Genomic DNA, 26,336 nt, shown 5'->3' with positions numbered 1-26,336 from the left:
TCTAATACTATTTAATGTAATTACATCAATGCCAATAATCTAATGCTATTTAATGTAATTACATCAATGCCAATAATCTAATGCTATTTAATGTAATTACATCAATGCCAATAATCTAATGCTATTTTATGTATTTTAATGTATTTACATCAATGCAAATAATCAATGCTATTTCATGTATTTACATCATAGACAATAATGTGATGCTATTTACTGTAAATATGTTAGCCATTGCTTAGTCAGCTTGCTAATTTCAAGGCACTGTATTTTCTCTGTAAATTATTCAATATACTGAACAATGTATCTGTTCTCCGTATAAACATACAATATTAAAGTCCTATGTATTTCAAGAGAAACTGTTACCAAGAAAACCAGTCTTGCCATTGCACAGAAGTATTCATATGAAGAAAATAATCCATTAATCCATGCATGGATATGAAATACCATATAACTTCACCTATTCATATGAATATAAGCACAACTGCGAAGAACTTGCAGACATATTAATCTAATTCAGGAACTGATGGGGGTGGGGTGGGGGAGTGAGGCAGTGTTTCAAAATGCAAAATAATGTTTTTTATTCATGCTTTAAAAATGTTCTGAGAATTTCTGTGTCATCAATGAAGTCAGATATATAACACAAGTAATTGTTTTGGTTTAATTCCCTTTGATAACATGGTTTAAATACCTTGGATTCCATTGTTTACTGCACTTTGATTCCATGGTTTACTGCACTTTGATAACATGGTTACCATCCCTCTAATATGTTTAACTTCCCTTTGATACCATTGCTTACTCCTTTTAGACACCATGGTATACTACCCTTTTACTCCATGGTTTACTGGATTTTGATATCATGGTTAACATCCCTTTATTACTGTAACCTATCTTTCATACCATGGTTTACTTCTTTCGATAACATGATTTACTTCCCTTTCATACCAGGGTTTACTTCCCTTTCATACCAGGGTTTATTACCCTGTGGTATGATGTATCAACCTGACAACATATGTGGATGATGCTGATGACACTGATGCATGGTGCCCATCATATGCTCATCTACACTCATCATTATGAACATGTATGAAACTGAGTTATCCCTTAAAATTCATAATGAGAAAAGATGAGGTATTATTGCGTGCACATACCTCCAGATCATCATCACTATAATCTTGAGGATTCATATCATCCTGAAAAAGAGAAAGAATAATTGCCATGTAGACTAAAATACATCTTCAAAACAGACAGTAAAATAGTATCAACAACAATAATACAGACAGTAAAACAGTATCAGCAACAATACTACAGACAGTAAAACAGTTATCAACAACAACACTCCAGACAGTAAAACAGTACTGCAGACAGTAAAACAGTATCAACAACAATACTACAGAGAGTAAAACAGTATCAACAACAATACTACAGAGAGTAAAACAGTATCAACAACAATACTACAGACAGTAAAACAGTATCAACAACAATAATACAGACAGTAAAACAGTATCAACAACAATACTACAGACAGTAAAACAGTATCAACAACAATACTACAGACAGTAAAACAGTATCAACAACAATAATACAGAAGACATTAAATTATATTATTTATATGCAGGAATATCAGACATTGTCACAATTTCTAAATATTCATCCACGTATCTATCTACAGATCTATCTTTGAAACAGCCAAAAGGCACTCAATGTGATTGTTACTTTGTCAAAGTTGTAATATTACTTTGCTTTCGTCCCATGCTAAATTTCACAGTGAAACCGCCTTCCCATGGGGTTACCTTTTTAAGTGTACCCAAATTCTGAATTATAGTTATGGTGTCACCTCCTGTCCTTTGGGTACCAAGTTAAAATGTACAAAATGATTTGAACTACACATGGACATTCAACCAATCTGTTTATATACCTCTTTTCATTGTAGGTTGAAATATTATGTCATGGATTTTATGTAAGTCTCAATTGGGTGGAATGGAAAAGGGGTTAGAGAAACTTAAAGTAACAGAAAGCAATTGAAATTTGCAGTTGTCAATTACTCTTAGCTTAGACCGCTCATGCAGCCTAAAAGGTTAGAGCATCCACCTCGGATGCAGGAGGTCATAGGTAGGACCCCCAGCTTAATCATGAAAGAGACTTATAAAAATGGTACTAAAGGCTGCCTTGCTAGTTGTTCAGCATTAAGAGGTTAGTGTTAGGACTGGTCAGCCTGGTGTCAGGATAATGTGACTGGGCGGGACATGATACAACATGTCTGTGACATGATGCCCCAGTGCTAGACATCACTATAAACTGCCACAGTGCTAGACATCACTATAAACTGGCACACTGCAGACATTGTAGCAATGTGACTGAAAAATACTTAAAGCTATGTCAAAAATGAAAATCACACACACAAGCACACTCTTAGTTTAACCTTTAATAGTGTAAATTATCCTGTCACATCCCTGTACAGTTATAATAGGAAAATTCAACACAGCATATATAATGTCACATCATTGTACAGTTATAATAGGAAAATTCAACAGCATATATAATGTCACATCATTGTACAGTTATAATAGGAAAATTCAACACAGCATATATCCTGTCACATCACTGTACAGTTATGATAGGAAAAGTCAACACAGCATATATAATGTCACATCATTGTACAGTTATAATAGGAAAATTCAACACAGCATATATAATGTCACATCATTGTACAGTTATAATAAGAAAATTCAACACAGCATATATCCTGTCACATCACTGTACAGTTATAATAGGAAAATTCAACATAGCATATATACTGTCACATCATTGTACAGCTGTAAATGGACAATTCAACACAGCATATATACTGTCACATCATTGTACAGCTGTAATAGGAAAATTCAACACAGCATATATACCCACTAATATGTCAGGTCCAACTGCAAACTGCATAGAAAAATATTTACAATAATGCTATGCTAGATCAGGGTCTATGTTGGATGGAGATGGACCCAACTTATGAGTGACTATTGATGGCACTGTTTACAATATCAAATTTTTGGGAAGTTCATGTCTGTAAAGTTATAACACATAAGCCATACTACATCATGTTCTTTACAAAAATAAGATACTGACAATGAAAATCATGTCCTTTCATAAGATATAAAATGTTTTTTAACAGGGTACCGCACATACCATGCCACCACATGTGGTTTAACAGGTCATCACACAGACCATATTGCATCATGCCCTTTAACAGGATACCATATGGACCATGTTGTGTCATGTCCTTTAACAGGATATCATACAGACCACGATGCATCATGTCTTTTAACAGGAAATCATGTGGACCATGTTGCACAAAGTCCTTTAACAAGATATCATACAGACCATGCCACCTCATGTTGTTTAACAGGTCATCACACAGACCATGTTGCACAATGTCCTTTAACAAGATACATACAGACCATGCTTCATCGTGTCGTTTAACAGGAAGTCATGTAGACCATGCTGCAACATGTCATTAAACAACATATCATATAGACCATGCTGCATCATGTCATTAAACAACATATCATATAGACCATGCTGCATCATGTCATTAAACAACATATCATATAGACCATGCTGCATCATGTCCATTAACAGGACCATATTGTATCATGTCATTTAACAAGATATCACACTGACCAGAGTGGATATTATTCTGATTAGACTTTCTATCTTCAAAGGTGAGTTAAAAATTGCTACTTACAGGTAGTTCCCATTCAAAGTTGACATGTTCGAACAAATCTTTTCTTCCAGCTAATGAAGCTTTTAACTGAAATGTAATTAAAAGAAAAATTAGTTATTGTACAATTTATAAAGACTGCTTTAACATCATGTACCAAAAGATTATTTGACTTCAAACAAGAATCCATCAAAGGGACTCACACTCTACTGGCCATAAATAATTTCCTTTTCTTTCCTTTAATTTTTTATTAATTGCGGAGTACTGAAACCATTTCAGACAGTCTTAAGAAATTCTACATACCAAACTTGGCTACAAAAATATTTTCTTAACGGTCTGATTTAACAAATCTGTAAGATACCTCATCACACATTTTTACATCGAACCTGGTCTCATGGATAGAAAATCATTAAACTTACCTCAGCACTTACGGAACATACCCACTTTCTATGTTTGGTTAAATGGATAACTATTATTTGGGGAGGGGAGTAAGTTACTGCAATGATCTCATTCAATGCATTCAACAGATACATCCACAAAATGGGTTGCATAAAAATCAATTAAAGTCATCATGCTAACTGGCTGGAACAGGTCAATACCCGAATCAAGAAATCTGACTTTAAAATTAAGGTGAAATTGCTGGCTAAAAATTTAGTGGAATGCAACGAAACTTGAAGTCTATGCATAATTCATTGGTATATGTACAAGTCACTGACTTCATACACTCAGTAAAGTACAAAAATCGAAACAAATGATCTTTAACTTTACCCCAACATCCACTAGATCTAGTATTGAAAATCCTTCATTTAAGTACAGATGTCCTGTTAAATCTACACTAATTTAAACAACTAGTTATATACTGCAAGAAGAGTCTGGGTGAAAACCCATGTGACAGTGCTTTCATTCATTCAAAAGGGGATAGTAAAAAACCATGGGACAGTACTTTCATTCATTCAAGAGGGATAGTGACAAACCATGTGACAGCACTATCATTCATTCAAGAGGGATAGTAAGAAACCATGTGACAGTGCTATCATTCATTCAAGAGGGATAGTAAAAAACCATGTGACAGTGCTTTCATTCATTCAAGAGGGAGAGTAAAAAACCATGTGACAGTGCTATCATTCATTCAAGAGGGATAGTAAAAAACCATGTGACAGTGCTTTCATTCATTCAAGAGGGAGAGTAAAAAACCATGTGACAGTGCTTTCATTCATTCAAGAGGGATAGTAAAAAACCATGTGACAGTGCTTTCATTCATTCAAGAGGGATAGTAAAAAACCATGTGACAGTGCTATCATTCATTCAAGAGGGATAGTAAAAAACCATGTGACAGTGCTTTCATTCATTCAAGAGGGATAGTAGAAAACCATGTGAAAGTGCTACCATTTATTCAAAAGGGACAGTAAAAAACCATCTGACAGTGCTTTCATTCATTCAAGAGGGAGAGTAAAAAACCATGTGACAGTGCTTTCATTCATTCAAGAGGGATAGTAAAAAACCATGTGACAGTGCTTTCATTCATTCAAGAGGGACAGTAAAAAACCATCTGACAGTGCTTTCATTCATTCAAGAGGGATAGTAAAAAAACATGTGACAGTGCTATCATTCATTCAAGAGGGATAGTAAAAAAACATGTGACAGTGCTATCATTCATTCAAGAGGGATGGGAAAAAAACCATGTGACAGTGCTTTCATTCATTCAAGAGGGAGAGTGATAAACCATGTGACAGTGTTATCATTCATTCAAGAGGGATGGTAAAAAACCATGTGACAGTGCTTTCATTCATTCAAGAGGGATAGTAAAAAACCATGTGACAGTGCTTTCATTCATTCAAGAGGGATAGTGATAAACCATGTGACAGTGCTATCATTCATTCAAGAGGGATAGTAAAAAATCATGTGAAAGTGCAACCATTTGTTCAAGAGGGACAGTAAAAAACCATTTGACAGTGCTTTCATTCATTCAAGAGGGATAGTAAAAAACCATGTGACAGTGCTTTCATTCATTCAAGAGGGAGAGTGATAAACCATGTGACAGTGCTTTCATTCATTCAAGAGGGACAGTAAAAAACCATGTGACAGTGCTTTCATTCATTCAAGACGGATGGTAAAAAACCATGTGACAGTGCTTTCATTCATTCAAGAGGGATAGTTAAAAAAAACATGTGACAGTGCTTTCATTCATTCAAGAGGGATAGTAAAAAACCATGTGACAGTGCTTTCATTCATTCAAGAGGGACAGTAAAAAACCATGTGACAGTGCTTTCATTCATTCAAGAGGGACCGTAAAAAACCATGATTATAGGCTAAGACCAGTCACTCCAAATGGTGGATGGACAATGGATGACAGGCCATCCCATAAGTCTAAGACCAGTCACTCCAAATGTTGGATGGACAATGGACAATGGATGACAGACCATCCCATAAGTCTAAGACCAGTCACTCCAAATGTTGGATAGACAATGGACAATGGATGACAGGCCATCCCATAAGTCTAAGATCAGTCAATCCAAATGTTGGATGGACAATGGACAATGGATGACAGACCATCCCATAAGTCCAAGACCAGTCACTCCAAATGTTGGATGGATAATGGACAATAGATGACAGACCATCCCATAAGTCTAAGACCATTCACGCCAAACGCTGGATGGACAATGGACAATGGATGACAGACCATCCCAGAAGTCTAAGACCAGTCATGCCAAATGCTGAATGGACAATGGACAATGGACAATGGATGACAGACCTTCCCTGTCTAAGACCAGTCATGCCAAATGTTGGATGGACAATGGACAATGGATGACAGACCATCCCATAAGTCCAAGACCAGTCACTCCAAATGTTGGATGGATAATGGACAATGGATGACAGACCATCCCATAAGTCTAAGACCATTCACGCCAAACGCTGGATGGACAATGGACAATGGATGACAGACCATCCCAGAAGTCTAAGACCAGTCATGCCAAATGTTGAATGGACAATGGACAATGGATGACAGACCTTCCCTTAAGTCTAAGACCAGTCATGCCAAATGTTGGATGGACAATGGACAATGGATGACAGACCATCCCATAAGTCTAAGTCAAGTCATGCTAAAACCATGCAAACTAAAGATAAGCATTTATCTGCTAAAATGACAATATTTGAAGTCATTAAAATTGATTCTAGTAAAAAAATTATTATAGTAAAATAATAAACAAAGAAAGTGTATTTAAATCAATGGAAAAAATGTTGTTATGGACTTTCTAGTATTTAAGCATCCACCTCAACAATGTAATTATGTGCCAAGCATTAACAACTTCCATACTCATCAGCTGCACACGTGTCGCTGCATACCACGGATTGCTCTTGGTGACACACAGCATTGTAAGTGGTCATGTATTTTGGGGTAAGATATATACCCCTTTCTCTCCATGTGTTTATAGGGAGAGAAAAGGGCATCGTGTTTAGATAATGCACTTTATAAATCAAGTGTAAAACCGCACAGATGCAGCTCTGCTGTCACATAATGCCTTGTTAGAAATGTAAAGCCTTATAATAAATTTTGTAACAGTCCATGAAATTCTTCAAACTATATTGAGTTGAAACAATTGTCTGATACAGTTAAAAGGAAAAGTTGCAAGTAAGAAAGGGGCCATAACCCCATAAAACTCTGTTGATGAATAGTGAAAATCATTTAACCTAGGTCTTCTAAATGTAAAGCCTCTCATCATATTTGTTGGTATCCATGACGTCTTCAAAACATGAGCCAAATCAATATTACTCATTGACAGGACAGAAGGGCCTAGGTAACACAATATGCCTTGACTATCCACTATATATATATGACAGGATGTGACAGAGGGGTCTAGTACTACTATATGCCTTCTCCATACATATGACAGGATGTGACAGAGGGGTCTAGTACCACTACATGCCTTCTCCATACATATGACAGAATGTGACAGAGGGTTCTAGTACCACTAAATGCATTCTCCATAGATGTGACAAGGCATTAAAAGCCTTTCATATCAGACTGAATAAGTCTCATGTCTTTTTTTACACAAAATTGTGGAATTATGTTACATCCAAAGACAAATAGGCTGAATTACATGATTCCACATTAATTCACATAAGACCATGTAACTTGAGTACAATGAACAGATTAGACCCTGAATCGTCTAGATGAGATATACAATTGCACATATGAATCCATAATATCATGTATAATTATGGTATTGAAGATTTCCCACCATAGGTCAACATGATAATATCCTTACCAGTTCTGCACAGATCTGGTTATTTGTCTCCACTGCAACATCCATTGCTGTCTTGCCCTGTGCATTCTTCAAAGATGCTATATCTGGTTTTGTACGTAGGATACATTTCATACATTCTGTTTGATTGTATTGTGCACATAAATGCAGCACTGTATCACCATTCTTATTAGGTCTTGATAAACAATTTCTGAAAACAGAAAAGAGATATGCAGGGCTTCCATTATGAAATCAACATAATGCTAATTTAGTGATTTCTTTTGTCAACACACTATAACATCTATGTAACCACTTTTCAATTTTTATATTTATGTCCCATGGAAAACTGGTTTTTGTAAAGTATCTGACAGCTTTAAAAACAACTTGTAAACTATGTCATTTTCCATAATGTCAATTAAAGATAATAAAACTAGAACAGACTACTAAATTTTCCCTGGTGTTTTCTAACTTGTCAGCAAAATGACACAAAAAGACCAAAATGTCAATTTAAAGAGTCACATGACTGAGGGACAAGCATCTTTGTGAAGTTCCTAAAAAGAACAGGTACACAAATGTCCAAATGGTATTTCCAGGAATTCAAGATAAGATTTTTAAAATATCTTTCTTAATGCTAAGTGTTGAAACCATAACTCATATTCCTGAGCAATAAGATTTTCAAATTAGCCATCATGTATGCAAGATCAACTCGATTTTCATATTGTTTATCAGCAAACAGGTAAATACAGCAAAGATAATGCAATATTTAAACCATCTGAATGTTTGTACATGCATACAAACATACATACATACATTACTTTACACACATACATACATACATACATACATACATACATACATTAAATTACATTGATAGGGCATGACTTTAAATATCATGTATCCTGCAAGTACTCTGAGGAAGTTGCCCATGCAATAAACTAAGTACCACTAACAAAATATCTTAGTGCAGTTCAATCAAACATTAATTACTTACAGGTTACAGTTCTGTACAAGGAAATCCACTAACGGCAACGTTGAACCCTCCTCAATTCTTACAGCTAAGTGAAGTGCAGTGTCCCCATTTGCCTGTGAAATACAATATTTGTATAATACAGTGTTCTGAAGGGAAACAATCTATAACAAACAATACCATGAATCAAACATATGACATAAAACTTTCATAGTGATTTATATATAAACTAAAATTCATTACTCTATTATCCATTCTGTTCGGGCAGCCACAGTGGTTAGCATGAAGTGGGTGCAGATTTAAATCCTACTGTAGGACCAGCCCAGGTTGGTTACTGTGATGGATCGCAGGGTAAGGCACTTTACTTCAACTGCATCAGCACTAATCTTCCCATGTTTCTGCACCATACATCACCAAACCAAACCAATCTCAGTTACAACTAAATACTGTAAAATTACTAATGTCAATTAGCGGAATGTCAGTAAAATTGGAACACTTCTTTACTAGTGCTATGGTATATCTGCAAACATTTCTTCCAGTATCTATAAACTTATTTATTACATATGTATGCTACATGAACAAGGTAATCAATATACCAACATTACTGGAAAGGAATTTGATACATAACGGTTCATAAAAACTCATAACTTATCTTGCTGCTATTTTAATTCCATATATCAAATTTCATTGCATGAACATAGTTAAGTGATCCTAACAGAAACAACCTGAAAACTGAGATATAATCACAAATATATTTTCAGGGAAATCAGGTCAAAAAATTATCACACTCTGAAGCTAACTTTGAGGAAAAGCATAATGACACTAAGCATAATGACACTGACACTAAGCAAAATGACACTAAGCATATTGACACTGACACTAAGCATGACAGTTAGCATAATGACACTAAGCATAATGATACTAAGCATAATGACACTTAGCATAATGACACTGACACTAAGCATAATGACACTGACACTAAGCATAATGACACTTAGCATAATGACACTAGGCATAATGACACTAGGCATAATGATAAGCATAATGACTCTAAGCATAATGACACAGACATTAAGCATAATGACACTTAGTATAATGACACTAAGCATGACACTAAACATAATGATACTAAGCATAATGAAACTAAGCATAATGACACTTAACATAATGACACTGACACTAAGCATAATGACACTTAGCATAATGACACTAAGCATAAAGACACTAAGCATAATGACACTAAGCATATTGACACTAAATATAATGACATCGACACTACGCATAATGACACTTAGCATATTGACAATAAGCATAATGATACTAACCATAATGACACTTAGCATAATGACACTGACACTAAGCATATTGACACTTAGCATAATGACACTAAGCATAATGATACTAAGCATAATGACACTTAGCATAATGACACTGGCACTAAGCATAATGACACTCAGCATAATGACACTAAGCATATATAATTATTTTCCTGAATTGGACAAGTTCTAACACTAAGCATATATAAATAATTTTCCTGAATTGGACATGTTCTAACACTAAGCATATATTCTGAACTGGACATGTTCTAACACAAAGTATATATAATTATTTTCTTGAATTAGACATGTTCTAACACTAAGCATATATAATTATTTTCTTGAATTGGACATGTTTTAACACTAAACATATATAATTATTTTCCTGAACTGGACATGAGCCAACACTAAGCATATATTATTATTTTCTTGAACTGGACATGTTCTAACATTAAGCATATATAATTATTTTCTTGAATCAGACATGTTTTAACACTAACCATATATCATTATTTTCTTGAATTAGACATGTTTTAACACTAAGCATATATCATTATTTTCTTGAACTGGACATGTTCTAACACTAAGCATATATAATTATTTTCTTGAACTGGACATTTAAGTGTATATAATTATTTTCCTGAACTGGACATCAGCAAACACTAAGCATATATAATTATTTTCTTGAACTGGACATGTTCTAACACTAAGCATAAATAATTATTTTCTTGAATTGGACATGTTCTAACACTAAGCATATATAATTATTTTCTTGAATTAGACATGTTCTAACACTAAGCATATATAATTATTTTCTTGAATTGGACATGTTTTAACACTAAGCATATATAATTATTTTCTTGAATTAGACATGTTCTAACACTAAGCATATATAATTATTTTCTTGAATTAGACATGTTCTGACACTAAGCATATATAATTATTTTCTTGAATTAGACATGTTTTAACACTAAGCATATATTATCATTTTCTTGAACTGGACATGTTCTAACACAAAGCATATATAATTATTTTCTTGAATTGGACATGTTTTAACACTAAGCATATATAATTATTTTCTTGAATTAGACATGTTCTAACACTAAGCATATATAATTATTTTCTTGAACTGGACATGTTCTAACACTAAGCATATATAATTATTTTCTTGAATTAGACATGTTTTAACACTAAGCATATATAATTATTTTCTTGAATTAGACATGTTCTAACACTAAGCATATATAATTATTTTCTTGAATTAGACATGTTCTAACACTAAGCATATATAATTATTTTCTTGAATTAGACATGTTCTGACACTAAGCATATATAATTATTTTCTTGAATTAGACATGTTTTAACACTAAGCATATATTATTATTTTCTTGAACTGGACATGTTCTAACACAAAGCATATATAATTATTTTCTTGAACTGGACATGTTCTAACACTAAGCATATATGTAATTATTTTCTTGAACTGGACATGTTCTAAAGCTAAGCGTATATAATTATTTTCCTGAACTGGACATCAGCGAACACTAAGCATATATAATTATTTTCTTGAATTGGACATGTTATAACACTAAGTATATATAATTATTTTCTTGAACTGGACATGTTCTAACACTAAGCATATATAATTATTTTCTTGAATTAGACATGTTCTAACACTAAGCATATATAATTATTTTCTTGAATTAGACATGTTTTAACACTAAGCATATATTATTATTTTCTTGAACTGGACATGTTCTAACACAAAGCATATATAATTATTTTCTTGAACTGGACATGTTCTAACACTAAGCATATATGTAATTATTTTCTTGAACTGGACATGTTCTAAAGCTAAGCGTATATAATTATTTTCCTGAACTGGACATCAGCGAACACTAAGCATATATAATTATTTTCTTGAATTGGACATGTTATAACACTAAGCATATATAATTATTTTCTTGAATTGGACATGTTATAACACTAAGTATATATAATTATTTTCTTCAACTGGACATGTTCTAACACTAAGCATATATAATTATTTTCTTGAATTAGACATGTTCTAACACTAAGCATATATAATTATTTTCTTGAACTGGACATGTTCTAAAACTAAGCATATATAATTATTTTCTTGAACTGGACATGTTCTAACACTAAGCAAATATAATTATTTTCTTGAATTGGACATGTTCTAACACTAAGCATATATAATTATTTTCTTGAACTGGACATGTTCTAAAACTAAGCATATATAATTATTTTCTTGAATTGGACATGTTCTAACACTAAGAATATATATAAAAAAAATCTTGAAATGGACATGAGTTAACACTAAGCATATATAAAAAAATTCTTGAAATGGATATGTGCTAACACAAATCTACACTATTTAAAGTCCTCAGATGCAAGAACTCTAAATATTTGATGGGGTAATATTAGTCATTTTACAGCATCATGATACAGTTTCATTCACTCTGATGTAAATATCAACAATTTTTAACCAATATCGTCATCAGGGCAAAAGTGTCAGAAGTTTAAACCTTATGCCACTGGGAGTTTTTTTCTTCAAAATTTTGGGTAACAAAAAAATTTTAACAAATATTTAACAAGGTAGAAAAACCATAGAGCAAGCAAGTATTCCACTACTTGCTACTATGTATTTGGAGCCCTGTTAAGTTTCAAAACTCCTGTGCCTTTATGGAAATTTTGCAATTTGCATTTATCACTCTGAAAAATTTCTTTTCCATTTCATCTGAAAGGAAAATTTTCAATATTTGATAAGGACATTTTCTGCATCATCTTGAATTGCCTGCATATGATATATATTGCATATAATATGTAGAATTGTGTCATGTCTGTCTTAAGTTTCCAGTCCATGTGCCAGTTGCCATGGATGCAAGATGCTGAAAGGAGTCTTAAAGTTCCTAACCTGAGCATATATTTTGCAGTTTCCAATATAGCAGTCTATGTGAGATGGTATCTCTTTGTATTAATAAAGCAGTCTATGTGAGATGGTATCACTTTGTATCAATACAGCAGTCTATGCGAGATGGTATCACTTTGTATTAATATAGTATTCTATGTGAGAAGGTATCACTTTGTATCAGTAAAGCAATCTATGTGAGATGGTATCACTTTGTATTAATATAGCAGTCTATGTGAGATGGTATCACTTTCTATCAATACAGCAGTCTATGTGAGATAGTTATCACTTTGTATCAATACAGCAGCCATGAGATGGTATCTCGGTATCAATTAGCGGTCTATGTGAGTTGGTATCTCTTTGCATCAACATAACAGTCTATGTGAGATGGTATCTCTTTGTATCAAAACAGCAGTCTATCTGAGATGGTATCTTGGTATCAGTAAAACAGTCTATGTGAGATGGTATCTCTTTCTATCAAAAAAGCAATCTATATGAGATGGTATCTCTTTGCATCAATATAAGTCTATGTGAGATGGTATCTCTTTGTATCAAATAGAAATTTATGAACTGTAAAACAATTTGATTTGTATACTGGCCATTGTATTCACTTTATTTTTTCATAAAAAATGGGAGTGGGGCAGAAAATGGCCATTATTCATTAATCTTTGTACTACTATGTGCTTCATTTTGAAAACACTTAACACAGTTTGAGCTAATTTGCTTGCATTATATGAATATAGATTGATATTCCATATTAAAGAACATAATGCAAACTGAAAATCAAGGGAAGTAGAAAGGAAATTGATGTTATTAAATAAGATGAACTGACGGGGAGTTTACTACACCTCTCTATTGATAACTCATGCACAACATATCCAAAATCATAGACCACACTATCCATAACGGTGAGAATTACTAAGGGATCTCTGAAAAATGAAGACAAGGATGACATCCTGACCAGACATCAAGAACACAAGGATGGGGGAATGGTTAGCAGCAATGTTTAATGGCTGAATGCTCGTTTTATAATTCACTGGGAATAATTGCCAATAAATATCTTTCTTAATGAAACTGTTCACTTCTGATATAAATTAGGATTATTTTCAAGATAAATAATGTACAAAATATTGTTAAAAGCACAACTCCAAGATGTTTCAACACATCAAGTACACATGTGCCCCATTGCCAAACATTGTGTACTCTGTCACTGCTTTTTACACAAAAAAAACAATATTGATATTGTTCAAATGGTAGAGACATTCTTTTTTATCTGTCAACAAACTAAACTTTACAAAATTGATTTTTCATTGAAAATCTGATGCAAGTAATAATGAAACTTCTGCTTACCCTTGAACGCCAATACAGGAATCTTAAGTTCAATACAAACTTTGGAACCTGCTTTTCCATAAATAACCGTACCTATCAAACAGACTTTGAATTGAATGAGTATTCCTTTTGCTAGGTTGCCTTGCTATCTTTCATCACATGTGAATGGAAAGGTTAATTTAAGGTAGTTTTAACTTTTGTTTTATTCCATGACCAATAGCTCTCAAATTTGCATGCCTTTTAATTTTTGTTTTATTCCATCTCCTTGTCTGATTGATACAAGAGACATAATTAGCATGATAATACAAAACAGGTCTACTTTTAACTGAGAGCAACAACACAAGTATGTCTACAACATATTTCACACGTGAATAGAGAAAGGCATTCTGCATCTATCCTGATTACACTGAAACAATTAAAATATACAACCAATACAAAAATTTCATAGAACAAAGCTTGCTATTTATTTCTTCAAGTGTTGCCACTGGCAGACCATGTGAGATTTTCACTGTCCAAATTACAAGAAATATTTGCTGCGAATTGATTTTATAAAAAGAAAATGCAACAAAAAATACAGGACTAATATAAGGTTGAAATTGTCACCAATATAATTCAAATTTCTGTACTCAAACCAACAATTTCGGACGATAAAACGAGAACTATATCAGGTTTTGTTTATCCACTTCAATCACGATTTTCTTCACATTCAACAAATAATGTAAATTCTTCTGGTATTTTCTATGTTAAAAAAGTGGGATCTATGCCTGCCCATGCATTAAAATCAGGTTCATAAGCTATCCATCAGGAAGTTATCAATGGTGGAGTGTACATGCTAGTTATCAGAAGCAATGTGTAACGGACAATAGTTAATCTCACTATACAACATTTTGTATCCTTCAGAATATTCTAAAAGGTTGCATGCAGTGATGATAAAATAAACAAAAGCTTTCAAAACCATTTAGAGTGTGTATTTTAACAAAATTACACTTGTTTTACAAAAGGCATCAACTTGTACAGAATTTGCATATCACTGCTACTGACCAAGTCTGGAAGTGCCGTCATCAGGTCAAGACCCTCCGCGTAGACTTGTAACAATGCCTGAATCTCACGACCTTCTATTGCTAACTTCAAGTCCTGAAGTAACTCAGATGTATCAGTACACGTCTGAATGGCAAAGCGATGCTGTACATACTTTGCCTGGATAAATTCTTCTCGTTCTTTCCTGTAAGAAAACCATAAATACTGAAAATACTGTGGCGAGACCTGTCCATAGAGGACACTCAAATGGATGCATCATATATATAGTGGACACGCAAATGGATAAAATGATTAATATTATCTAAACAAACGGGAACCAGCATTGCTTTTGGACAAATTCCCTCTTTACCAAAGCCAGTTTCTGGTTTAAACAATTAACTGGCCTGGATTTCTGTTGGAAAAGGAAAGACAAATCCAACAATAAGAAACAAAAGGAGCCACCAAAACAATCAGCTTGTAAAAAATAAAAATTAGTAAGAATGTTTGAAAATTATCAATTTGTGTTAAGCATGTTATACCAAAATACAAAACTAAAATAAGTAAATGATGATCTATAGTATGAATTTTAACCTATCAGATGTTAATTCTTTCATGAATATATGAGTTATGTGAATATACACTGCTGTGTGCCTAATATATATGTATATATATATATATATATATATATATATATATATATATATATATATATATATATATATATATTCATTAAATATTTGTCACTTGTATCACTGAAAAATGATAAATCTTTAGCAACTGAAACAAAGCAAAGAAAACAGCAATGGAATATAACCAAATGTGATCTTGAAGAATTAGATTTAGAAATAGAAAAATGATGAATTAAGAAAAACCTGCATCAAATAATTTTAGGAATAAACAAACACTGAAGTGATGTTAAGCATAATTTGCAATGTGTAAGTACTGTACCCATGGTAAACTAAAAGCAGCCTGTGAAATATGAGTTTTTACTTACCTTTATTTTATTTTAAGAGAAATCAGAAAATATGTAGATGCAAAATAAATAACACAAAAACAATTATAACAGTTTATAGACATGGTATTTTGTCTTCACATTTTTGTGTCTATAGGTATTCAGACACCAAAAAGTTTATATCTTTTACATGCATATAAGACTTGGGCAGGAAAACATTTATTATTTGCTCTGGTTTTATGGTTTATCATCATTACATTATGTCTTGTCTGTGAATGGCATGACAAAAGTAATACTAATGTTCTGTCACACACAGGCAAGACAAAAGGTAACACTCTTGTCATTCACATGCATAACAAAAGGTTTTGTTGTAGGGTTTAATGTCATTTGTCAGCACATGATAGGCTATACATGGTGTCCTGTATAAATGGTGGAGGAACAACCCGGAATAACCCCCGGAAAGAACCACTAACCCACGAGAAGCTACTGCCAAGCTTTCTCATATAACCACATTAGCCAAATCCAAGACTCGAACTCACACAGACAGAGGTGAGATGGCAGTGATCCATAACAATGAGCGCTTTAGACCATCTGGGGCCCCACGACAAAAGGTAATACATGTCTTGTTAAACAGAGGTGAGACAAATGGTAATAACTATGTCTTGTCATACAGAGGCAAGAAAAAAAGTAATACACAGGTGAGACAAAAAGTAATAGACCGGTGGGACAAAAAAGTAGTAACTACATCTTGTCATACACAGGCACAACAGGATTCAGCAGAGACAATATAGATAATACAAAGACAGAGAAAGAGAGAGAGAGAGAGATCAATTGAAAGACGAAGATGAATAGATGTAGAAAAATAAGAGACTTACATGGGACTATTAGGTTGAGGTTTTATTGAATGGTCTAATCTGGCCTCTAAAACTTCATTAAAGTTGTCATTTCCTATCATGCTCAATATCTGCAAAAGAAATATTTCTGTCTTTAATCTATTATATCAAAAATATCATTGATTATAAAGATATTATTGATTATAAAAATATCGTTGATTATATCAAAGATATCACTGATAATAAAAATATCATTGATTATATCAAAGATATCATTGATTATAAAGATATCATTGATTATAAAAACATCATTGATTATATCAAAGATATCACTGATTATAAAAATATCATTGATTATATCAAAAATATCATTGATTATATCAAAGACATCATTGATTATTGAGATATCATTGATTATTATAAAGATATCGTTGATTATGTCTTACCTACAGCAGGTACTATTTAAATTACAATAATCAACCTCTGAAAATACATAACATTGAATAATCTTGAAAATGACAGAAGTTATTGTTTTCTTCCCATGATCGAAATTTTGAATCAGAAATGATCCTGTTATTATAAGAAATTGTGCTTTTCTATTTAAGTCACATTCTATGTTCTACTGAGTTTTAAAGAGTTCATGTCTGAGCCAAATTTACAAAATTAAATAGTCAAAAGTACTATCAGTAAAGTATTTTCTAAACTAAAATCACCACACAATTACTTAATATGTAGAGACAGCAAAGTTGTAAATGTTTTCACAAAAAATCAAAATTGGTTTTGCTTCTGACGCTTCCAGTTTTGTTCATATTTCCAGGTGAATGATGTGCTAATTGTGTTGGTGTACTTTCAAGTACTTTGAAAGCACCTGCTATATATTTTATGGAAATCATTAATTTCAATAACTCTTTCTTTTAATTCTTTTAATTCACTGCTATCCTTCATCCAGAAAATTTGCACAAATCACACTTTTGAGATGATCTGTGCAATGGTTTCTGTGATGCTCACATACAAACATACACACATCCATTTTGTTTATCATGTTAAACCATTGACCTTAAAATCATTATCCACTTCTAGGCGATACATTTTACTCATTGAAAGTTGTCAGCTGTGTATGATCTTGTCACAAGTCAAATTTAACTCAGTGAAAGTCACAATTGAGGCCTGAAATTAAATATATGCATCATGCAATCCACTCGTATAATTCCTATTTGATTTCACAGATACAATACACAGCAAACCTTAATAGAGTAACCTATCACAATATACAACATAGTCATTGATATGGAATGTTTACCACTAAAGAAACAAATTTATTCCCACTTCAAGCTGCAATGGTCAGAAAGAGCCTTCAGAGTAAGCTATGGGGACTTCAGAGTAAGCTATGGGGACTTCTGATTAGGCTAGGAGGACTTATAAGTAAGCTAGGGAGACATACGAGTAAGCCAGGACAAATATAACATTAAAGAATCTAGGTAGTCATGAAACAAATACAAAAATTCAAATCTGTAACTAAGGCATCAATTGCAGGCCCCAATGGTAATGGCGTATTGTTAATAATATACCCTGAAAAAAACAGTACATACTTTTACGATGAGGATGTTGTACTTGTGACAATGCATTCCCTTACCATGATCCCAAGTACAAACAGTATGTGTGCCAAAACATGAGATGACTGCACAATCTGATGCCAGAATGTACAATGAATGAACATTCACAAAGTTAACCACCTTTGCCCCATTTCTAAAGAGCAGGTGCTCTGAATGGAACTAGGAGAATTATGGTCAAAATGAAGTGGACAAGTATTTGCTTTTGCAGACATCAACGTCAGTGTTTATTCAATACCTCCACTCTACTGAAACTCCAAGAATGCTGAGTACTTGAAAATTATTAGAATCCTTCATATACATTGGCATATAGTATACGAAAATACCAGCCCACCATGACAACTCTGTCTACGTTGACCTGTACATCTGACATGAGGTGGCATCGTCCCATCCAACACCGATGCATAATGAAGGATTATTTTTTCACATTCTTGAAAGAGAAATGAAGATCGAAATCAAAATGGCATATTGTTCATAAATAGGCCACATTCAAGTTGAAAGTACATACTGGAATTTTCCCTCTTAAAACAGTAAAAGTGAAGCATACATTGAAAAATTAAATGTAAACTGTAAATGACATTCAAACACATATCAGCATCTAATTGGTTGTAGTAATGATAATGCATAGCATCCAAATTTTTACTAAACTGGGGTGTAGAGTTTAACTGGTACACAGTTGTACTGTGATGTGGATCCTGCCTGTAAGTGTAACATGTGAACCAGTTTCTGTTATATCTCTATAAACACTAAAGAATTTTTACCATTAGTTTTAATTTATTCACCTGCATTTTTTGTCTCATTTAATTTCTTTTGATCCAGCCCACCTTTACCCTCATCTCTGAAAGCTGTTTCCATAGAAAAAGTTAATTTAAATGTAAATTGTGTTTTGCCAATAATACTTACCCGATCACATTAAGACATAAGCCTGCTACCTCCCAAATATAGCCCTAGTAAAAAGATGAAAATTTGTCTTTTCTATCTCACATAGCAAAAGGTAGTTACTTCCCCTTGCCACCATATGATGTCAGTAGTTTTGTTTTTAAGATGAGTGATATAACAACAAGGATGCTTGCATGGCATTATGGCTGGGAAGGTTTGTCAAGTAATGTGACCAGGTAGGTAATAAGAATTAACATTATTTGCTTAGAAGTTTGCTTTCTGTCAAATATATGCCTCGATCACATCAACGTTAGGAGAATAATTAAGAAGAAGAAGGAAATACTTTGAAAACTACCGATAGCTTGGAAGAAAGATTGGATTCCCTATGTGAACAATGACCCTATCTAAAGCAACACAGCATATGGTCAATGAACATTACCACACTGTCTAGTTAAGATGATTATTGAGATCTCTTTACTATCAAAACTCACTAGCACATCCAGCAAATCTAAGAGGCTGTGTTGATTAAACTGGGTCTGGTCATCATCTTAGCCTCAGCAAGAGGACCCGCCAGATTCAGGTCTTGTCCCTGCAAAGCTACACACCCCGAGATAAAAACTCCAGAAGGTCGATGCTGCATGCCTGTCAACAGCCTCTATGATGTATTAGAAACTTTGCCTTCAGATGTGAGAATTGCAGCTATCTTATTTCATGAGCTGAAATTCTCAAGAGGTGACTCTGAGCATATAACCCACCTAAGCCACAAAGATTTGACTTGGAACGTCATACCTGCTTGCTCATTTTCACAAGGAGAAAAAGACTTTTGTTCATTCCATGACTTGTATCTGTGTTCTTAAGTGGTGCTTGCGGGTGCACGGCCCCAGGTCTCAACTTTTCTACAGACAAGAAGGACCACATGATGACCATCTGACTGCCCACTAATTGTAAATGCTTTCTGGCTACTAAGCTTGGTTGAGTCATGATGTTCAACAAACTATCTGATTTGAACTGAATCTAGTTTGAGTCGACTATCAAGGCAAGTATCTCAACCTGTACGCCAAAAATAAAATTGTCAGGAATCTGGTTAGTATGGTAGCTACTTCAGCAAGACTTGGACTAATGGCTTGAATTTTTCTGACATAAGCCATGACAAGATCCAAGACAGACTACATTTTGAAACATTGTTAGAGATTTTGGCATATTCAAATAAAAATTGGATTGTAGATATGACAGGTTTTTATCATGACCAATATCTCTTCTGCCATGATACCTGAATGTTTCAGATAAAATGATCAGTAGCTTTTAATGGTAACTGGTGCCCACTATTTCTCTTCATAGAGCTTGATAAATAAAGTCAGCAAGTTGAGGGATTGAAGCACTCAAAGGGACTATGCTACTGAGTCAACATAAATTCCTGAAAACATAACACTTATAAGCATTCAGAGCTGGGAACTTTCTTGCTCTTGAGATTCTCTTCACAATCAAATTTCTAAACTCTTTCTCTTGCAAGGCTTTCCTGATAAGAGTGATGAAATGACAGGGATGTACACTTGCAACAATGGTAGTATGGAGAGATTCAGTTTGTACCTAAAATTCCTGGGTAGGTCCATTGCTGGATCATGTAGATCACTGACCAAGGTTTGTCCCATCCGTAAGGAGCAATCAGAATTATCATACAATCGTGTCCCCTTATTTTCTGTAATAATTTTGGTACTAAGACCACTGGAGTTATGCAAATATCCATAGCCCCTCCCAACAGATTGCCATTGGCGCTAGGCAAATATCCATAGCCCTCCCAACAGATTGCCATTGGCATTAGGCAAATATCCATAGCCCCTCCCAACAGATTGCCATTGGCATTAGGCAAATATCCATAGCCCCTCCCAACAGATTGCCATTGGCATTAGGCAAATATCCATAGCCCCTCCCAACAGTTTGCCATTGGCGTAAGGCAAATATCCATAGCCCCTCCCAACAGATTGCCATTGGCGTTAGGCAAATATCCATAGCCCCTCCCAACAGACTGCCAGTGCATCCAAGGCTCAAGCCTAAGGTACCTGAACCAGTGAGACAACTTTGTAGCAAAAAAGTAGATCATTGAATGCCCCCAATCCAAAAGATGAAAGAACCCTTCTGTATAACTTGAACCTTTCTGGGGAGAATGTCAGCCAGACACTGAGTCTTCTGGGAATGTATCTGTTTATTATTATACTGATCTGAAGTTGCCCAGCATTCCTCAAAAAACTGCCAAACCAACACACATAGGGCAGGTGATCTGGTGACCCCCTGATGGAGGAGGTAAGTCACCACTATGGAGTTGTCCAAGATAATCAGGACTGACATCTTGAAGAAACTGTCCTTCAACAACCGAATGGTATTTATGTTAGCTTCCATATGGACATTGATTTGAACAGGTAGTTGCCCTCCTCCCAATTGCTATTGACCTTATTTGAAGTCGGACAAGAATTGCGCTACCCAACTGTATATTACTGGCATGAAGCCCCAATGGAATGACTTTAATCACCCATTCATTTTGTGGAAATAATCGCAGGAGTTTGGTACCCCAAGCTGATTATCTACAGATGGTGGGGATGTTAAGTCAGCAGCATGAGACAGGAGAAACTTTGGTTTCTTACCTCCATAGCCTCCTATGACTGGTACAAACTTTGGCCTCCTTACCCATCTTCCATCCATTGTGGCAGGGATGGCTAGTTTTCAAAACATAGATACACCTGGAGCAGAAAGGTGGAGGGGTAGTACTTCAGCAGCCTGCTTCCAAACTTTGACAAATCTGCTCCAAAACTTGGGGGGGAGGGAGGGGCTGGGGGTAGTTTTATGCAGCAAAAACATGCACTATGACATATCAAATTGAGACTGGTAGAGGCAACCAACAAATTCACAGCTGAATGGTAAGCTTCTCTCTTAATGACCTGAGCGATTTGGGCCATCGACTCCAAGGCATGTTGGATGGCAGAGTTTTTCTCCCAAGTAAGAAAACCTGCCAAGGAGGCCAAATATAACAATGAAGACATGGCCACAATGTTCCAAACCCACTTCAGTGAAGCAGATTTTTTTATATTCCACTTTATAAAAGGCGGGGTTGGGCAGACATGTTAACCACCATGAGTTCAGTATGATAGGAGGTGGAATGTGTCTTGTACCAGACGGTTAATAAATTCCCTTCCATTTTGGGATAAATCATTCCCTGTGGCAACAATGATGTAATGCCATTGTCTCTATATAATTCATACCTAATACTCTGCAGGTTAGCAATGAATAAAAAAGAAGCAGATTTTTCCGTACTGGTACAGACAGCTGGAGTATAGATGGTCAAGTGGTCTGGTTTATATCAGTCCCAGCTGTATTGCAGGCATGTCTGAATGGATAGATCTATCACTGAAATCCCTATCATAATGTGCCTGGGTAGTCTTATGCCAGGAAAGACGGATGCCAAGATCTCTCTAATTATATTTGTAATTTTATGTACCATAGGCGTATTAAGATGGACAAATCTATCACTAAGATATCCATACTCGTAGAGAAATAAAGCTGTATACCTGACATGATGGAGGAATCTATAACTAAGATCCCCATAATTGTAACTGTATGTAGCTGTAGCCATGCTAGGATGGAAAATCTATCATTAAGATCTCTGTAATTGTTAAAAGATGAAGCCGTAATCCTGATGAGAAGGACGGATCTTTTAGTAAGAACTACTGATTGAGATGACAGGGCTGCTGGATGGACAGTTCATCTGGTTTGTTTATCATAGGCGGCTTAGGATGGATACACAGTAGTAAAGGATAGATCCACTGGATCTGTTAATAATCCCATGCACCAGACCCACAGGTCTGTAGACCTTGCTCAGACATGTGAGGGGACTTACATCACCTGGGCTGCCAACAAACTGGGATACACTCCCCAACTGTATCATAATTACTTGTAGGAATTATTAATTTTGCATCATCATTATCCTCTTTCTTTGCCTTCGTCAACTTTTGCAACCTAAGTCAATATACCCTCATACCATATAGCACAAACACTACATGGTACTGGTGAAGTACATTACGTACACACAAGGCATGACTTCCTTGGCCTTGAACTTGTTGCATTTATTATACTTATTATATTTATTATACAAATTTCAATGAAATGCACAACAAAAAAATATAAATTAATGATTCAGACTTAATAATTCACTAAACAATCACAAGTTATGAATTGGACAAGCAAACAATATGCAATGTGCGTGAAACCATGACTAGCAACATGAATCAACAATAGTGTCTTGTACCATGTGGTCTTAAAATTGCCAAGTCCGAGAAAGTGTAAAAATTTGAAAAATTATTCACAAAATTAAAAAATATTTAACACTTTTTAAGGATGAACACTAATACAAAAAAATTCAAAAAAAATCTTTTCTGCATGGTATAAATTTAACACAGTTTGGTTTGAATTCACAGGATGTGTCTCATACAATGTTGTACAAACACAACTCTTTCAAACTAGCAACAGCTGGTGGTGGCAAGGGGAGGTAATGAACAAATGTTATTGCCCTTTGTCTCCATAAGCTGGACTGAAAAGTCAAATTTCATCTAAAAAGTAGATGCTGGATTTGATAGCTAGGAGACTTATATCAGGGAACATATCTGATGGAGAAAATGATTGAACTGTATCACATCAGATGGATCTATCTATCACACTGGATGGATGTATCACACCGGATGGATGCATCACACCAGATGGATGTGGTGCCCGTAGTCTCATATCAGCTTGTGCAAATTAAAAAGCAAATTGCCATCTGCCATAATGTTTTGAAAGACAGACCTCCAGGAAAGATAGAGGATTAATTGATAACCTTGTCATTTGTCAAGAATATAATGTGGAGGTGATGTTCCCAGGTGGATTGATGAATATAAATACCCATACACAAAATCATCTCATCATACTGTATGCTCAAGGTCAGCTGACACTGTCTCTGAGTTATTTCTGGAGTCATAAATATAACGCACCTGATTAATATCAGCTATTTAATCTACATGCAAATGAATAAGATGGAAAAGCTATTCTTGTGGGACTTACATATTTTGTATAGTCTCATTATAGAGACTCTGAAAAACAATACTGAAAGATCAAATCCATGCTGAACTACAGAATGCTTTGGTTGCACCATATTTACTATGACAGATCAAATCTGTGTTGAACTGAGGTATTTTTTATTGAACCACATTTGCTATGACTGATAAAACCTGTGTTGAACTGAGGTGTGCTTTGGTTGCACCACACTTGCTATGACAGATCAAATCTGTGTTGAAGTGAGGTGTGCTTTGGTTGCACCACACCTGCTTTGTTTGATGTGTTCATGGTCTTGACACCTAATGGGATAACCAAACCTCTGCATATGGTAGCTATTTTTATGGCAGAATCAGCCATTATTTTGCAGAATGACCTTATTCCAATTATGTATAAAATCTCTCACAGATGTCATTATAGCATTTGTACAATCTGTTCCCAAAATGGAATTATGGGTTTAAAAGAAAGAAAAATAAAGCAAATGCTAGTATCAGTTCATCTGACATGTAATTTACTGGCTAATGCAACCAGAGAGTGCGTAAATTAAACAGATTAATAACCAATAATTGATGTGATGTGAAGTGATTTTGATTTTTAACATAGCTTTAACAATTTTTCAGTCATATCACTACGATGTCTGCAATGTGGCAGTTTATAGTGATGTCTAGCACTGGGGCATCATGCCGCAGACATGTAGCATGATGTCCCACCCAGTCACATTATCCTGACACCAGGCCGACCAGTCCTAACACTAATCTCTTAATGCTGAACGCCAAGCGAGGCAGCTGTTAGTATCATTTTTAAGTCTCTGGTATGACTTAGCCGGGGATCAAACCCACGACCTCCTGTATCCGAGGTGGATGCTCTAACCACTAGGCCAATAACTGTGATATGAACATCTTTAAACTGCTTACCACTGGCTGTGATGGGAACATATTTAAACTACTTACCTACTGCTGTTATGTGAACATTTTTAAAACTGCTTACCTACAGTTGTGATGTGAACATCTTTAAAATTACTTACCTACAGTTGTGAACATCCTTAAAACTGCTTACTAACAGTTGTGATGTGAACATCTTTAAAACTGCTTACCAACCATTGTGATGTCAACATCCTTAAAACTGCTTATCTAGATATGTGAAAATCCTTAAAACTGCTTACCAACAGTTGTGATGTGAATATCTTTAAAACTAACCAACAGTTGTGAACATCTTTAAAACTGCTTACCAACAGTTGTGATGTGAACATCATTAAAACTGCTTACCAACAGTTCTGATGTGAACATCTTTAAAACTGCTTACCAATAATTGGGATGTGCCTAATTGGTCAATAACAATACTCTGAGTTCTGGATACATGAACACCCAGCTGTCGATGAATTCCACAGCATTCTAAACAAATCAGGACACCCAGATTGGTTGACAGCCATTCTGGACCTGCAATTACATTAGGTAGCACATTGGTATTACTTGTTT

At 34.6% G+C, this 26,336-nt stretch overlaps 1 protein-coding gene across 1 annotated transcript in view; it reads right to left on the bottom strand.

Moving 5' to 3' along the window:
* Positions 1-26,336, bottom strand: part of LOC149774740 (arf-GAP with SH3 domain, ANK repeat and PH domain-containing protein 1-like) — a 204,935-nt gene that overhangs the window by 59,202 nt on the left and 119,397 nt on the right. The window contains exons 15-21 of the mRNA XM_089944763.1: positions 26,164-26,297; positions 17,342-17,430; positions 15,539-15,719; positions 8,945-9,036; positions 7,978-8,164; positions 3,734-3,799; positions 1,149-1,190 (exon numbers count right to left, since the gene is read on the bottom strand). Of these exons, the coding sequence (XP_089800889.1) occupies positions 1,149-1,190; positions 3,734-3,799; positions 7,978-8,164; positions 8,945-9,036; positions 15,539-15,719; positions 17,342-17,430; positions 26,164-26,297 (791 nt within the window). The remainder of the gene's footprint in view (positions 1-1,148; positions 1,191-3,733; positions 3,800-7,977; positions 8,165-8,944; positions 9,037-15,538; positions 15,720-17,341; positions 17,431-26,163; positions 26,298-26,336) is intronic.

The sequence above is a fragment of the Sinohyriopsis cumingii genome, unplaced genomic scaffold, assembly GCF_028554795.1.
Source record: "Sinohyriopsis cumingii isolate HCF-2022 unplaced genomic scaffold, ASM2855479v2 utg000160l, whole genome shotgun sequence".
NCBI classification, from domain to species: Eukaryota; Metazoa; Mollusca; class Bivalvia; order Unionida; family Unionidae; genus Sinohyriopsis; species Sinohyriopsis cumingii.
Note: the sequence above shows the minus strand (reverse complement) of the source record. Positions and strands in the feature narration are given on the sequence as shown.